At 44.4% G+C, this 19,453-nt stretch overlaps 1 protein-coding gene across 3 annotated transcripts in view; it reads right to left on the bottom strand.

Moving 5' to 3' along the window:
- Nucleotides 1-9,008, bottom strand: part of RRP36 (ribosomal RNA processing 36) — a 41,608-nt gene extending 32,600 nt beyond the window's left edge. The window contains exon 1 of one of the 3 annotated variants that reach the window (XR_013220975.1): nucleotides 8,827-9,008. Coding sequence is in view for 1 of the 3 variants with exons in the window: in XM_077281859.1 (XP_077137974.1) it covers nucleotides 8,893-8,923 (31 nt within the window). In the remaining 2 variants the exon portion in view is untranslated. The remainder of the gene's footprint in view (nucleotides 1-8,826) is intronic. The other 2 variants (XM_077281860.1, XM_077281859.1) reach the window with 2 other exon arrangements.
- Nucleotides 9,009-19,453: the final 10,445 nt, after the last annotated feature.

The raw sequence follows: 19,453 nt of genomic DNA, 5'->3' as shown, positions 1-19,453 counted from the left end.
GAACCACATTTTGAAAAAACAAAGGAACCAACTCAGACGAGGAAGGCAACTTCGGCAATGGCACCAAATGAACCATCTTAGAAAAACGGTCACACACCACCCAGATAACAGACATCCTCTGAGAGACAGGAAGATCAGAAATAAAGTCCATCGAGATGTGCGTCCAAGGCCTCTTCGGAATAGGCAAGGGCAACAACAACCCGCTAGCCCTAGAACAACAAGGCTTGGCCCGAGCACACACATCACAAGACTGCACAAAAACACGCACATCACGAGACAGAGATGGCCACCAGAAGGATCTAGCCACCAAATCCCTGGTACCAAAAATTCCAGGATGACCCGCCAGCGTAGAAGAATGAACCTCCGAGATGACTCTACTGGTCCAATCATCAGGAACAAACAGTCTACCAGGTGGACAGCGATCAGGTCTATCCGCCTGAAACTCTTGCAAAGCACGTCGCAGATCTGGGGAAATAGCGGATAATATCACCCCATCCTTAAGGATACCTGTAGGTTCCGAATCACCAGGGGAATCAGGCTCAAAACTCCTAGAAAGGGCATCCGCCTTCACATTCTTAGAACCTGGTAGATATGAGACCACAAAATTAAACCGAGAGAAAAACAACGACCAGCGCGCCTGTCTAGGATTCAGGCGCCTGGCAGACTCAAGATAAATCAGATTCTTGTGATCAGTCAAAACCACCACCTGATGTCTAGCACCCTCAAGCCAATGACGCCACTCCACAAATGCCCACTTCATGGCCAAAAGCTCCCGATTACCGACATCATAATTTCTTTCGGCGGCAGAAAATTTTCGAGAAAAGATCGCACAAGGTCTCATCACTGAGCAATCGGAACTTTTCTGCGACAAAACCGCCCCCGCTCCGATCTCGGAAGCATCGACCTCAACCTGAAAGGGGAGAGAGACATCGGGCTGGCGCAACACAGGGGCAGACGAAAAGCGGCGCTTAAGTTCCCGAAAGGCCTCCACAGCGGCAGAAGACCAATTGGCAACATCAGCACCCTTCTTAGTCAAATCCGTAAGAGGCTTAGCAACACCAGAAAAACCTGTTATAAATCGACGATAAAAATTAGCAAAGCCCAAGAACTTCTGAAGACCCTTTAGAGAAGTAGGCTGCGTCCAGTCACAAATAGCCCGAACCTTGACAGGGTCCATCTCAACAGAAGAAGGGGAAAAAATGTACCCCAAAAAGGAAATCTTTTGAACCCCAAAAACACACTTAGAACCCTTTACACACAGAGAATTCTCCCGCAAGACCTGAAAAACCCTCCTGACCTGCTGAACATGAGACTCCCAGTCCTCAGAAAAAATCAAAATATCGTCCAAATACACAATCATAAATTTATCCAGATATTCACGGAAAATATCATGCATAAAGGACTGAAAAACTGAAGGCGCATTAGAAAGGCCGAAAGGCATCACTAAATACTCAAAGTGGCCCTCAGGCGTATTAAATGCGGTTTTCCACTCATCCCCTTGCTTAATTCGCACCAAATTATACGCCCCACGGAGATCAATCTTGGAGAACCACTTAGCCCCCCTTATGCTAGCAAACAAATCAGTAAGCAGCGGCAACGGATACTGATATTTGACAGTAATTTTATTCAGGAGTCGATAATCAATACAAGGCCTCAGCGAGCCATCCTTTTTAGAGACAAAGAAAAACCCAGCTCCTAAAGGTGATGAAGAAGGACGAATATGTCCCTTTTCCAGGGACTCCTTAACATATTCTCGCATGGCAGCATGCTCAGGTACGGATAGGTTAAACAAACGACCCTTTGGAAATTTACTGCCTGGAATCAGATCTATGGCGCAATCACACTCTCTGTGGGGAGGGAGAGAACCAATTTTAGGCTCTTCAAAAATATCCCCAAAATCCGACAAAAATGCAGGAATCTCAGAGGGAATAGATGACGAGATAGGAACCAAAGGTATGTCCCCATGAGCCCCCCGACATCCCCAGCTTAACACAGACATGGTTTTCCAGTCCAGTACTGGGTTATGAGATTGTAACCATGGTAATCCAAGCACTAAAACATCATGTAAATTGTACAACACAAGGAAGCGAATCATCTCCTGATGGTCTGGAGTCATACGCATAGTCACTTGCGTCCAGAACTGTGGTCTATTACAAGCCAGAGGTGTAGAATCAATACCCTTCAGAGGTATAGGGACTTCCAGAGGCTCCAAATCAAACCCACAGCGCCTGGCGAAGGACCAATCCATGAGACTCAGAGCGGCGCCAGAGTCCACATAGGCATCCACGGTAATAACTGATAATGAACAAATCAGAGTTACAGACAGAAGAAATTTAGACTGTAAAGTGCCAATAGAAACAGACTTGTCAACCTTCCTAGTACGTTTAGAGCATGCTGATATAACATGCGCGGAATCACCACAGTAGAAGCACAAGCCATTTTTGCGCCTATAATTCTGCCGCTCGCCTCTTGACAGAATTCTGTCACATTGCATTTTCTCTGGCGTCCCTTCAGAAGATACCGCCAAATGGTGCACGGGTTTGCGCTCCTGCAAACGCCGATCAATCTGAATCGCCATTGTCATGGACTCATTCAGACCTGTGGGCGTAGGAAACCCCACCATGACATCCTTAACGGCATCAGAAAGGCCCTCTCTGAAATTTGCCGCTAGGGCACACTCATTCCACTGAGTAAGCACAGACCATTTACGAAATTTTTGGCAGTATATCTCAGCTTCATCTTGCCCTTGAGACAGGGCTATTAAAGCTTTTTCAGCTTGAATCTCCAAATTAGGTTCCTCATACAGCAACCCTAAAGCCAGAAAAAACGCATCCACATTGAGCAACGCAGGATCCCCTGGTGTCAATGAAAATGCCCAATTTTGAGGGTCACCTCGCAGCAAAGAAATCACAATCTTAACCTGCTGAACAGGATCTCCAGAGGAGCGAGGTCTGAGAGAAAGGAATAATTTACAATTACATTTGAAATTCAGAAACCGAGATCTATCTCCGGAAAATACCTCTGGTGTAGGAATCTTAGGTTCAGAAATAGGAGTACGTATAACAATCTTGTAAATCCTGAACCTTCGTAGCAAGATTATTAAAACCTGCAGCCAAACTCTGAGGGTCCATCCTTAAACCGGAGAGATCAGAGCCATTCAAGGGTTAGAAGGAGAGAAAGGCAAGGCTGTAAATAGAGCAGAAATACAACTGAGCCAACTAAGTAGCAAACATGAGAGGAAAAAAAAAAAAAAACAAATCTACAGACTTCTTTTACTCTCCTTTCTTCTGCCAATTACTTTAACAGCGGCCGGTCATACTGTCATGATTCCCCAATGGCATGGGAACATCAGAAACACAAAATAACAGACTAGCCCTCGGGTGATGGAAACTCAAGCTGACCGTGACCTAAATCTACCACACAACTAACAGTAGCCAGGGAGCATACCTACGGCTGCCTAAATGCCACGCGCCAGCCGGAGAACTAACTACGCCTGGAAGAGGAAGAAACAGACGTGGCTTACCTCTAGAGAAATTCCCCAAAGATGATAGTAGCCCCCACATATATTAACGGTGAGTTCAGAGGAAAAGACATACACAGTATGAAGGTAGATTTAGCAAAGCGAGGTCCACTTACTAGATAGAGGAAGGATACAAAAGAGGACTTCACGGTCAGCTGAAAAACCCTTTCAAAAACCCATCCTGAGATTACTTTAAGACTCCTGTGTCAACTCATGACACAGGAGTGGCAATTTCAGTCCACAAGAGCTTCCAGTAACAGGAAATGACAAACTGTAAACTGGACAAAAGATACAAAACAATAAGGACAAGAGTCCACTTAGCTGATCAGCAGACTAGTAGCAGGAACATGCAACTGAAAGACTCAGGTTACAATGATGACCGGCAAGGAAGTGACTGGAGAGCAAGGCTAAATAGGGAACTCCCAAAACTGATGGAAGCAGGTGAGCTGAGGCAGAAAAGCACACACAAGTCTCCAGTACCACCAGCCACCACCAGGGGAGCCAAAAAGCGGATCACAACAGGGCACTTACTTATCACACAGGACGGGGGGGGGGGCAATTACTTATCACACAGGACGGGGGGGGGGGGCACTTACTTATCACACAGAACGGGGGGGGGGCACTTACTTATCACACAGAACGGGGGGGGGGGCACTTACTTATCACACAGGACCGTGGGGGGCACTTACTTATCACACAGGACCGTGGGGGGCACTTACTTATCACACAGGACCGTGGGGGGCACTTACTTATCACACAGGACCGTGGGGGGCACTTACTTATCACACAGGACCGTGGGGGGCACTTACTTATCACACAGGACCGTGGGGGGCACTTACTTATCACACAGGACCGTGGGGGGCACTTACTTATCACACAGGACCGTGGGGGGCACTTACTTATCACACAGGACCGTGGGGGGCACTTACTTATCACACAGGACCGTGGGGGGCACTTACTTATCACACAGGACCGAGGGGGGCACTTACTTATCACACAGGACCGAGGGGGGCACTTACTTATCACACAGGACCGAGGGGGGCACTTACTTATCACACAGGACCGTGGGGGGCACTTACTTATCACACAGGACCGTGGGGGGCACTTACTTATCACACAGGACCGTGGGGGGCACTTACTTATCACACAGGACCGTGGGGGGCACTTACTTATCACACAGGACCGTGGGGGGCACTTACTTATCACACAGGACCGTGGGGGGCACTTACTTATCACACAGGACCGTGGGGGGCACTTACTTATCACACAGGACCGTGGGGGGCACTTACTTATCACACAGGACCGTGGGGGGCACTTACTTATCACACAGGACCGTGGGGGGCACTTACTTATCACACAGGACCGTGGGGGGCACTTACTTATCACACAGGACCGTGGGGGGCACTTACTTATCACACAGGACCGTGGGGGGCACTTACTTATCACACAGGACCGTGGGGGGCACTTACTTATCACACAGGACCGTGGGGGGCACTTACTTATCACACAGGACCGTGGGGGGCACTTACTTATCACACAGGACCGTGGGGGGCACTTACTTATCACACAGGACCGTGGGGGGCACTTACTTATCACACAGGACCGTGGGGGGCACTTACTTATCACACAGGACCGTGGGGGGCACTTACTTATCACACAGGACCGTGGGGGGCACTTACTTATCACACAGGACCGTGGGGGGCACTTACTTATCACACAGGACCGTGGGGGGCACTTACTTATCACACAGGACCGTGGGGGGCACTTACTTATCACACAGGACCGTGGGGGGCACTTACTTATCACACAGGACCGTGGGGGGCACTTACTTATCACACAGGACCGTGGGGGGCACTTACTTATCACACAGGACCGTGGGGGGCACTTACTTATCACACAGGACCGTGGGGGGCACTTACTTATCACACAGGACCGTGGGGGGCACTTACTTATCACACAGGACCGTGGGGGGCACTTACTTATCACACAGGACCGTGGGGGGCACTTACTTATCACACAGGACCGTGGGGGGCACTTACTTATCACACAGGACCGTGGGGGGCACTTACTTATCACACAGGACCGTGGGGGGCACTTACTTATCACACAGGACCGTGGGGGGCACTTACTTATCACACAGGACCGTGGGGGGCACTTACTTATCACACAGGACCGTGGGGGGCACTTACTTATCACACAGGACCGTGGGGGGCACTTACTTATCACACAGGACCGTGGGGGGCACTTACTTATCACACAGGACCGTGGGGGGCACTTACTTATCACACAGGACCGTGGGGGGCACTTACTTATCACACAGGACCGTGGGGGGCACTTACTTATCACACAGGACCGTGGGGGGCACTTACTTATCACACAGGACCGTGGGGGGCACTTACTTATCACACAGGACCGTGGGGGGCACTTACTTATCACACAGGACCGTGGGGGGCACTTACTTATCACACAGGACCGTGGGGGGCACTTACTTATCACACAGGACCGTGGGGGGCACTTACTTATCACACAGGACCGTGGGGGGCACTTACTTATCACACAGGACCGTGGGGGGCACTTACTTATCACACAGGACCGTGGGGGGCACTTACTTATCACACAGGACCGTGGGGGGCACTTACTTATCACACAGGACCGTGGGGGGCACTTACTTATCACACAGGACCGTGGGGGGCACTTACTTATCACACAGGACCGTGGGGGGCACTTACTTATCACACAGGACCGTGGGGGGCACTTACTTATCACACAGGACCGTGGGGGGCACTTACTTATCACACAGGACCGTGGGGGGCACTTACTTATCACACAGGACCGTGGGGGGCACTTACTTATCACACAGGACCGTGGGGGGCACTTACTTATCACACAGGACCGTGGGGGGCACTTACTTATCACACAGGACCGTGGGGGGCACTTACTTATCACACAGGACCGTGGGGGGCACTTACTTATCACACAGGACCGTGGGGGGGCACTTACTTATCACACAGGACCGTGGGGGGCACTTACTTATCACACAGGACCGTGGGGGGCACTTACTTATCACACAGGACCGTGGGGGGCACTTACTTATCACACAGGACCGTGGGGGGCACTTACTTATCACACAGGACCGTGGGGGGCACTTACTTATCACACAGGACCGTGGGGGGCACTTACTTATCACACAGGACCGTGGGGGGCACTTACTTATCACACAGGACCGTGGGGGGCACTTACTTATCACACAGGACCGTGGGGGGCACTTACTTATCACACAGGACCGTGGGGGGCACTTACTTATCACACAGGACCGTGGGGGGCACTTACTTATCACACAGGACCGTGGGGGGCACTTACTTATCACACAGGACCGTGGGGGGCACTTACTTATCACACAGGACCGTGGGGGGCACTTACTTATCACACAGGACCGTGGGGGGCAATTACTTATCACACAGGACCGTGGGGGGCAATTACTTATCACACAGGACGGGGGGGGGGCACTTACTTATCACACAGGACGGGGGGGGGGCACTTACTTATCACACAGGACCGTGGGGGGCACTTACTTATCACACAGGACCGTGGGGGGCACTTACTTATCACACAGGACCGTGGGGGGCACTTACTTATCACACAGGACCGTGGGGGGCACTTACTTATCACACAGGACCGTGGGGGGCACTTACTTATCACACAGGACCGTGGGGGGCACTTACTTATCACACAGGACCGAGGGGGGCACTTACTTATCACACAGGACCGTGGGGGGCACTTACTTATCACACAGGACCGTGGGGGGCACTTACTTATCACACAGGACCGTGGGGGGCACTTACTTATCACACAGGACCGTGGGGGGCACTTACTTATCACACAGGACCGTGGGGGGCACTTACTTATCACACAGGACCGTGGGGGGCACTTATCACACAGGACCGTGGGGGGCACTTACTTATCACACAGGACCGTGGGGGGCACTTACTTATCACACAGGACCGTGGGGGGCACTTATCACACAGGACCGTGGGGGGCACTTACTTATCACACAGGACCGTGGGGGGCACTTACTTATCACACAGGACGGGGGGGGGGCACTTACTTATCACACAGGACCGTGGGGGGCACTTACTTATCACACAGGACGGGGGGGGGGGGGGGCACTTACTTATCACACAGGACCGTGGGGGGCACTTACTTATCACACAGGACCGTGGGGGGCACTTACTTATCACACAGGACTGTGGGGGGCACTTACTTATCACACAGGACCGTGGGGGGCACTTACTTATCACACAGGACGGGGGGGGGGCACTTACTTATCACACAGGACCGTGGGGGGCACTTATCACACAGGACCGTGGGGGGCACTTACTTATCACACAGGACCGTGGGGGGCACTTACTTATCACACAGGACCGTGGGGGGCACTTACTTATCACACAGGACCGTGGGGGGCACTTACTTATCACACAGGACCGTGGGGGGCACTTACTTATCACACAGGACCGTGGGGGGCACTTACTTATCACACAGGACCGTGGGGGGCACTTACTTATCACACAGGACCGTGGGGGGCACTTACTTATCACACAGGACCGTGGGGGGCACTTACTTATCACACAGGACGGGGGGGGGCACTTACTTATCACACAGGACCGTGGGGGGCACTTACTTATCACACAGGACGGGGGGGGGGCACTTACTTATCACACAGGACCGTGGGGGGCACTTATCACACAGGACCGTGGGGGGCACTTACTTATCACACAGGACCGTGGGGGGCACTTACTTATCACACAGGACCGTGGGGGGCACTTACTTATCACACAGGACCGTGGGGGGCACTTACTTATCACACAGGACCGTGGGGGGCACTTACTTATCACACAGGACCGTGGGGGGCACTTACTTATCACACAGGACCGTGGGGGGCACTTACTTATCACACAGGACCGTGGGGGGCAATTACTTATCACACAGGACCGTGGGGGGCACTTACTTATCACACAGGACCGTGGGGGGCACTTACTTATCACACAGGACCGTGGGGGGCACTTACTTATCACACAGGACCGTGGGGGGCACTTACTTATCACACAGGACCGTGGGGGGCACTTACTTATCACACAGGACCGTGGGGGGCACTTACTTATCACACAGGACCGTGGGGGGCACTTACTTATCACACAGGACCGTGGGGGGCAATTACTTATCACACAGGACCGTGGGGGGCAATTACTTATCACACAGGACGGGGGGGGGGCACTTACTTATCACACAGGACCGTGGGGGGCACTTACTTATCACACAGATGTCGGTTTCCCCTCGGTCTCACGGTAAAGGCTGCACTGTAGGTAAATGCTAACCTGCATGGGCTCCTTCCAGGTGTGACGTCATTTCCGGGGGCGTGTTCTGAGAAGGCCCCTACAGCCTAGGCTCAAAGTCCACTGCCCACTGCTACTTCCGGCTTCCGGACACGTGATTCAGATACTCCATCAGAAAGAAAAGTAACAATTAGACATGCGCAGACAGACGATCTCCAACGTGGTAGTGACGTCACTTAGACGCTACATAATGAAGAAATAACACCTCCTGTATATGATATATATATACACCTCCTCCTCCTGTATATGATATATATACACCTCCTCCTCCTCCTGTATATGATGTATATATACACCTCCTCCTCCTGTATATGATATATACACCTCCTCCTCCTGTATATGATATATATATATACACCTCCTCCTCCTGTATATGATATATATATATACACCTCCTCCTCCTGTATATGATATATATATATATATACACCTCCTCCTCCTGTATATATATATATATATATATATACCCCTCCTCCTCCTGTATATATATATATATATATATATATATATACACCTCCTCCTCCTGTATATGATATATATATATACACCTCCTCCTCCTGTATATGATATATATATATATATATATATACACCTCCTCCTCCTGTATATGATATATATATATACACCTCCTCCTCCTGTATATGATATATATATATACACCTCCTCCTCCTGTATATGATATATATATATACACCTCCTCCTGTATATGATATATATATACACCTCCTCCTCCTCCTGTATATGATATATATATACACCTCCTCCTCCTGTATATGATATATATACACCTCCTCCTCCTCCTGTATATGATGTATATATACACCTCCTCCTCCTGTATATGATATATACACCTCCTCCTCCTGTATATGATATATATATATACACCTCCTCCTCCTGTATATGATATATATATATACACCTCCTCCTCCTGTATATGATATATATATATATATACACCTCCTCCTCCTGTATATATATATATATATATATATACCCCTCCTCCTCCTGTATATATATATATATATATATATATATATATACACCTCCTCCTCCTGTATATGATATATATATATACACCTCCTCCTCCTGTATATGATATATATATATATATATATATACACCTCCTCCTCCTGTATATGATATATATATATACACCTCCTCCTCCTGTATATGATATATATATATACACCTCCTCCTCCTGTATATGATATATATATATACACCTCCTCCTGTATATGATATATATATACACCTCCTCCTCCTGTATATGATATATATATATACACCTCCTCCTCCTGTATATGATATATATATATACACCTCCTCCTCCTGTATATGATATATATATACACCTCCTCCTCCTGTATATGATATATATATATATATATATACACCTCCTCCTCCTGTATATGATATATATATATACACCTCCTCCTCCTGTATATGATATATATATATACACCTCCTCCTCCTGTATATGATATATATATACACCTCCTCCTCCTGTATATGATATATATATACACCTCCTCCTCCTGTATATGATATATATATACACCTCCTCCTCCTGTATATGATATATATATACACCTCCTCCTCCTGTATATGATATATATATATATACACCTCCTCCTCCTGTATATGATATATATATACACCTCCTCCTCCTGTATATGATATATATATACACCTCCTCCTCCTGTATATGATATATATATATATACACCTCCTCCTCCTGTATATGATATATATACACCTCCTCCTCCTCCTGTATATGATATATATATACACCTCCTCCTCCTGTATATGATATATATATACACCTCCTCCTCCTGTATATGATATATATATACACCTCCTCCTGTATATGATATATATATATACACCTCCTCCTCCTGTATATGATATATATATACACCTCCTCCTCCTGTATATGATATATATATACACCTCCTCCTCCTGTATATGATATATATATATATACACCTCCTCCTCCTGTATATGATATATATACACCTCCTCCTCCTCCTGTATATGATGTATATATACACCTCCTCCTCCTGTATATGATATATATATACACCTCCTCCTCCTGTATATGATATATATATATACACCTCCTCCTCCTGTATATGATATATATATACACCTCCTCCTCCTGTATATGATATATATATATATACACCTCCTCCTCCTGTATATGATATATATATACACCTCCTCCTCCTGTATATGATATATATATATACACCTCCTCCTGTATATGATATATATATACACCTCCTCCTCCTGTATATGATATATATATATATACACCTCCTCCTCCTGTATATGATATATATATACACCTCCTCCTCCTGTATATGATATATATATACACCTCCTCCTGTATATGATATATATATATACACCTCCTCCTCCTGTATATGATATATATACCTCCTCCTCCTGTATATGATATATATATATACCTCCTCCTCCTGTATATGATATATATATACACCTCCTCCTCCTGTATATGATATATATATACACCTCCTCCTCCTGTATATGATATATATATATACACCTCCTCCTCCTGTATATGATATATATATATACACCTCCTCCTCCTGTATATGATATATATATATATATACACCTCCTCCTCCTGTATATTATATATATACCTCCTCCTCCTGTATATGATATATATATATATATACACCTCCTCCTCCTGTATATGATATATATATATACACCTCCTCCTCCTGTATATGATATATATATATACACCTCCTCCTCCTGTATATGATATATATATACACCTCCTCCTCCTGTATATGATATATATATATACACCTCCTCCTCCTGTATATGATATATATACACCTCCTCCTCCTGTATATGATATATATATATATACCTCCTCCTCCTGTATATGATATATATATATATACCTCCTCCTCCTGTATATGATATATATATACACCTCCTCCTCCTGTATATGATATATATACACCTCCTCCTCCTGTATATGATATATATATATACACCTCCTCCTGTATATGATATATATATATACACCTCCTCCTCCTGTATATGATATATATACACCTCCTCCTCCTGTATATGATATATATATATATACACCTCCTCCTCCTGTATATGATCTATATATACACCTCCTCCTCCTGTATATGATATATATATATATACCTCCTCCTCCTGTATATGATATATATATATACACCTCCTCCTCCTGTATATGATATATATACACCTCCTCCTCCTGTATATGATATATATATATATATACACCTCCTCCTCCTGTATATGATCTATATATATATACCTCCTCCTCCTGTATATGATATATATATATATACCTCCTCCTCCTGTATACGATATATATATACACCTCCTCCTCCTGTATATGATATATATATACATCTCCTCCTCCTGTATATGATATATATATACACCTCCTCCTCCTGTATATGATATATATATATATACACCTCCTCCTCCTGTATATGATCTATATATATATACCTCCTCCTCCTGTATATGATATATATATACACCTCCTCCTCCTGTATATGATATATATATACATCTCCTCCTCCTGTATATGATATATATATATACACCTCCTCCTCCTGTATATGATATATATATATACACCTCCTCCTCCTGTATATGATCTATATATATATACCTCCTCCTCCTGTATATGATATATATATATATATATATATATATATACCTCCTCCTCCTGTATATGATATATATATACATCTCCTCCTCCTGTATATGATATATATATATATATATATATATATACCTCCTCCTCCTGTATATGATATATACACCTCCTCCTCCTGTATATGATATATATACACCTCCTCCTCCTGTATATGATCTATATATATATATACCTCCTCCTCCTGTATATGATATATATATACACCTCCTCCTCCTGTATGATATATATATATATACACCTCCTCCTCCTGTATATGATATATATATACACCTCCTCCTCCTGTATATGATATATATATACACCTCCTCCTCCTGTATATGATATATATATATACACCTCCTCCTCCTGTATATGATATATATATATACACCTCCTCCTCCTGTATATGATATATATATATACACCTCCTCCTCCTGTATATGATATATATACACCTCCTCCTCCTGTATATATTATATATATATATACACCTCCTCCTCCTGTATATGATATATATATATATACACCTCCTCCTCCTGTATGATATATATATACCACCTCCTCCTCCTGTATATGATATATATATACACCTCCTCCTCCTGTATATGATATATATATACACCTCCTCCTCCTGTATATGATATATATATACACCTCCTCCTCCTGTATATGATATATATATACACCTCCTCCTCCTGTATATGATCTATATATATACACCTCCTCCTCCTGTATATGATATATATATACACCTCCTCCTCCTGTATATGATATATATATATGCCTCCTCCTCCTGTATGATATATATACACCTCCTCCTCCTGTATATGATATATATATATATATACACCTCCTCCTCCTGTGTATGATATATATATACACCTCCTCCTGTATATGATATATATATACACCTCCTCCTCCTGTATATGATATATATACATCTCCTCCTCCTGTATATGGTATATATATATATATACACCTCCTCCTCCTGTATATGATATATATATACACCTCCTCCTCCTGTATATGATATATATATACACCTCCTCCTCCTGTATATGATATATATATATATACCTCCTCCTCCTGTATATGATATATATATACACCTCCTCCTCCTGTATATGATATATATATACACCTCCTCCTCCTGTATATGATATATATATACACCTCCTCCTCCTGTATATGATATATATATACACCTCCTCCTCCTGTATATGATATATATATATATACCTCCTCCTCCTGTATATGATATATATATACACCTCCTCCTCCTGTATATGATATATATATACACCTCCTCCTCCTGTATATGATATATATATACACCTCCTCCTCCTGTATATGATATATATATATATATACCTCCTCCTCCTGTATATGATATATATATACACCTCCTCCTCCTGTATATGATATATATATACACCTCCTCCTCCTGTATATGATATATATATACCTCATCCTCCTGTATATGATATATATATACACCTCCTCCTCCTGTATATGATATATATATATACACCTCCTCCTCCTGTATATGATATATATATATATATATATACACCTCCTCCTCCTGTGTATGATATATATATATACACCTCCTCCTCCTGTATATGATATATATATACACCTCCTCCTCCTGTATATGATATATATATACCTCTTCCTCCCGTATATGATATATATACTGTATATACACACACACCGAGATTGAAGACGTGCGTGAGGAGATATATATACAAATATATATATATACAGTACAGACCAAAAGTTTGGACACACCTTCTCATTTAAAGATTTTTCTGCATTTTCATGACTATGAAAATTGTACATTCACACTGAAGGCATCAAAACTATGAATTAACACATGTGGAATTATATACTTAACAAAAAAGTGTGAAACACCTGAAATTATGTCTTATATTCTACGTTCTTCAAAGTAGCCACCTTTTGCTTTGATGACTGCTTTGCACACTCTTGGCATTCTCTTGATGAGCTTCAAGAGGTAGTCACCGGGAATGGTTTTCACTTCACAGGTGTGCCCTGTCAGGTTTAATAAGTGGGGTTTCTTGCCTTATAAATGGGGTTGGGACCATCAGTTGTGTTGTGCAGAAGTCTGGTGGATACACAGCTGATAGTCCTACTGAATAGACTGTTAGAATTTGTGTTATGGCAAGAAAAAAGCAGCTAAGTAAAGAAAAACGAGTGGCCATCATTACTTTAAGAAATGAACGTCAGTCAGTCCGAAAAATTGGGAAAACTTTGAAAGTGTCCCCAAGTGCAGTGGCAAAAACCATCAAGAGCTACAAAGAAACTGGCTCACATGAGGACCGCCCCAGGAAAGGAAGACCAAGAGTCACCTCTGCTTCTGAGGATAAGTGTATCCGAGTCACCAGCCTCAGAAATCGCAGGTTATCAGCAGCTCAGATTAGAGACAAAGTCAATGCCACACAGAGTTCTAGCAGCAGACACATCTCTACAACAACTGTTAAGAGGAGACTTTGTGCAGCAGGCCTTCATGGTAAAATAGCTGCTAGGAAACCACTGCTAAGGACAGACAACAAGCAGAAGAGACTTGTTTGGGCTAAAGAACACAAGGAATGGACATTAGACCAGGGGAAATCTGTGCTTTGGTCTGATGAGTCCAAATTTGAGATCTTTGGTCCAACCACCGTGTCTTTGTGTGACGCAGAAAAGGTGTACGGATGGACTCTACATGCCTGGTTCCCACCGTGAAGCATGGAGGAGGAGGTGTGATGGTGGGGGGGCTTCGCTGGAGACATTGTTGGGGATTTATTCAAAATTGAAGGCATACTGAACCAGCATGGCTACCACAGCATCTTGCAGCGGCATGCTATTCCATCCGGTTTGCGTTTAGTTGGACCATCATTTATTTTTCAACAGGACAATGACCCCAAACACACCTCCAGGCTGTGTAAGGGCTATTTGACTAAGAAGGAGAGTGATGGGGTGCTACACCAGATGACCTGGCCTCCACAGTCACCAGACCTGAATCCAATCGAGATGGTTTGGGGTGAGCTGGACCGCAGAGTGAAGGCAAAAGGGCCAACAAGTGCTAAGCATCTCTGGGAACTCCTTCAAGATTGTTGGAAGACCATTCCCGGTGACTACCTCTTGAAGCTCATCAAGAGAATGCCAAGAGTGTGCAAAGCAGTCATCAAAGCAAAAGGTGGCTACTTTGAAGAACCTAGAATATAAGACATAATTTCAGTTGTTTCACACTTTTTTGTTAAGTATATAATTCCACATGTGGTAATTCATTGTTTTGATGCTGTGAGATCTTTTGGAACATCTGGAGTGGTCCCGCAGATCCACGATAACGAACCTCCCAAGGGTGAGCTGACCAGGTAGACCACCCCATATACAGGGAGCGTTAGGGGCAGACCCAAGGGAGACTATTGCCGCATACGCTGGAACCCGGAGACAGGTAGTAGGAGGTACAAAATAGAGAAGCTGGGCGTAGGATGGACAGAGCAGGGTAAGATGAAGTACAGTTTGGTAAGAGCAGAGTACAGGCGAGACCAAAGGAGCACTAGGAAGGGGAAGACACAAAGGAAGCAGTACAGGACAGAGACACCAGACTACAGAGTACGGAGCGGACACTGGGAGGACTGGACGAGGAGACAAGGAAGCCTGGGAAAGGCAGAGAAGCTGAACTGGCTGGACAGAGCGGAGACTCAGAACAGGCAGTGCAAAGACAAAGGTGGACCTGAGTCACAGAAGCACAAATTAGTTAAACAAACTCATAAATAAATAGATAGTCGTGTAACCATCAAAATCATTAACACCTATACATATGATACACAGACAACAAATACTTGAAAAATATATATATTTTATTATTTACATCAAAATAACAGTAGCTAAAAATAAGGGAACAGACCACCAGGTGACAATAGAGTGCGAAATATCATGTACGGGGGATGGGCACATAAAATGCAAATGTCCAATGGATGATTTAAATTAATAATAAATAAATACTATATTATCATTACATTGTATATAACAATCCGGACATAGATTTAATTATAAAAATAATAATAATAAGGCTAATAAATACTGCTAGCTAACATTATCAATTTTATACATACATGCAAGATAAAATGAGTTGTGCAAGGAATTCCCAAATAAATTAAATAAATAAATTCAGATTAAATATTAAATATCCTGCAATATTGCATGTAATAAATAATACCAGCTCACATTAAAAATCTCATAAATATGAGTCACATAAATATCCAAAGTAAAGTGAGCATTGTGCAAGGCTAATAATATGCCACAGTATAATTAATGCGCATAACACAAGAATTTCAGGTACACCATAGCCTGACCAAGTAACCAAGCATGTTGCATCAAATGTCCATATCCTGCAGTATTACATAGCCCTAATGATGCATACCCCGATGATATGTCCGCACGGCTCGACGCGCGTTTCACTTATGGCTTTGACGAGGGAGACTAAGGAGGAGCCCGTCGTATTGCAATTTATATAAGGGAGGTCCAATCAAGTGCGTGCATCGTATAAATCAACAAGTGACCGGCAAGATTAACTTACCATGCATGGTAAAGCCGCCATCCACTTCCGGAAATCAGGGACGCGTCTCCATGGAGCGCATCACCTGACCGGAAGTGACGACATGCAGTGTTACGGAGCTGAAAGATCAGAGCCCGGTGTTCATGAAATGTAAAAAAAAGTGCGAAAAATAAGTAAATAATCAGGTAAAGCATGACCAACCCCCATGAAATTGTGAAGGAAGAAATTAAGAATCTCCATTTTGTGCTTTTCGACTCCATTTTGTAGTTTTGATATAAATTTTGTTAGTAGGCTAAAGTTTACAGCTGTTATGAGACCTTGATTGTTGCAACCTGGGTAGAACATGAGACTGAGGGTGCATTGTTCTACAAAACTTTGACGCACAGACTGTTCCTGCATTCTTATAGGTTAAGAACTGTGAGCGTGTTCTTATGCTGATTGGTTGAAGTATAATTTCTATGACTATGATAAGTCATACAGAATAAACGGGGGCTAGAGAGATCAGCTTGATCCCCCCCAGAGACACACGTCTCCGTCTGGTCATTTTCAGTTGCCGGCAACACCTTGTATATTAATTTGGAAATCACTGGGTTAACCGTGAAGGATCACTTTAGATCCTCCCTCAACAGTTGGCGCCCAAAAACGTGGGGCACCAAACAGGAACGCCTCTGCCCCCCGGAGGACAACAAGACAAAGGACCCTCGGACCGGATGCAGGCACTGGAAAATTGGGACTGATCATCCCCCACAACAACCACGGTAAGTTGGCAGTTATACTGTCCAGACTGACCGTTTGGTGTGGTTTTCCTGTGTTTGTTGCTGCAAAGAGGATCTGAGGTTTGTCCCCGGAGGTGGGATGATTCTTCGGTGGAATCATATAGAGGTGTAGTTCCGTTGGGAGCCCAGTGCTCGAACCGTACCTCATAAGGGACGGACACCCCGGATTGACCAGTGATGTAATTCTCTTTACAGTCAAAATATCCTAAATTCCTGATCACTGTTAGAATCAGGCGCGGTGAGGTGATCGAAGATTGGGTAGGATGCGTAACTCAGGAATATATAGATATATATGTGTATTTCCAGAGGTGTCCGGAGGGTTTAGTCTGAGACGCCCTCCTCCTTTCGCTGAGTACCACGATTTTGGGTGTCCCAGCGGGGGACAGGTAAACCCTAGTGGAATAGACTATACGGCCGCTCTAGTACTATGCACGACTAAGTAAGGGTATTTAGCTCTAAAGGAGAATCATGTTTCCATTATGGAAGAAAAAGACGACTTTGAATTTGTGTGATGAAGATTTGATATTGTTATCCCAAAGATGGGGAAAGAAATCTGTCAGGAATGCAGGGAAAATATTCTCAATCTGGCATATGAATTGTGTGATGAAGGTTTTGTAGAAATTAATTAAGTCTGAGAACTGCTGTATTCCGTTTCTGTGTTTATCTCTAAAATATCCGATGGGAGGGGTCGAGCAGCTGCGCTGTTGCTTTCTCCCTTCTGCACTGAGGAATGCTGTGATTTTCTTATCTATGCTGTTTCTGGTAGGGAGGGGGCACGCATGTGCCTGCGCTCTTGAGTTTCTATGTATTTTCTTGGTGTAGATTACGTGCTGGTAGATCTGTGTTTTGTTTAAAGCGACAATATTGTTTTGAAATACAAAGAAATATTGTAAATTGAAAGTGAAATCTAGTGTCTAGTTTTAGAAGGAAACTTGTAACCCTTAATCCCAAAGCACCAATATATACTGGGTGCTGGGTGGATTTGTGATGTATGCGGAGTTACTAATTCTCAGTGTAGAGAGGTCTGTTACAATTGTGGAGCGAGGAGATCCGGGGTTGTAGCCCCCACCTTTCCCTTGCTAAACGCTGACGGCACCTATTATCGGCCACCGCCAGCACCAGCTCCTGTTATGCCTAGTATTGCTAGTGGTTATGAGTATCCGCCCCCACCTACCTTAGTCACTCGGTCAGAGACAGGATATACAGAGGAGATAGAAGATTTCCAGGAAATGTATTCTAATGTTATTCCTGGACCCCACCGTCATGATGTGCTCTTTAGGATAGGGACAGGGGATCTCACAAAACAATATGTTGGGGCCATAGTAAATGCCGCAGATAACCAGCTCCGACATGCTGGAGGACTGGCTGCAGTGATTTCACAGAAAGGTGGACCCATGATACAGGAAGAATCTAATTCATATATACAAACTTATGGCTAGGTAGAAACAGGACAGGTCGCAGCAACCAGAGCAGGAC

Source organism: Ranitomeya variabilis, chromosome 2 (genome assembly GCF_051348905.1).
Source record: "Ranitomeya variabilis isolate aRanVar5 chromosome 2, aRanVar5.hap1, whole genome shotgun sequence".
NCBI classification, from domain to species: domain Eukaryota; kingdom Metazoa; phylum Chordata; class Amphibia; order Anura; family Dendrobatidae; genus Ranitomeya; species Ranitomeya variabilis.
Note: the sequence above shows the minus strand (reverse complement) of the source record. Positions and strands in the feature narration are given on the sequence as shown.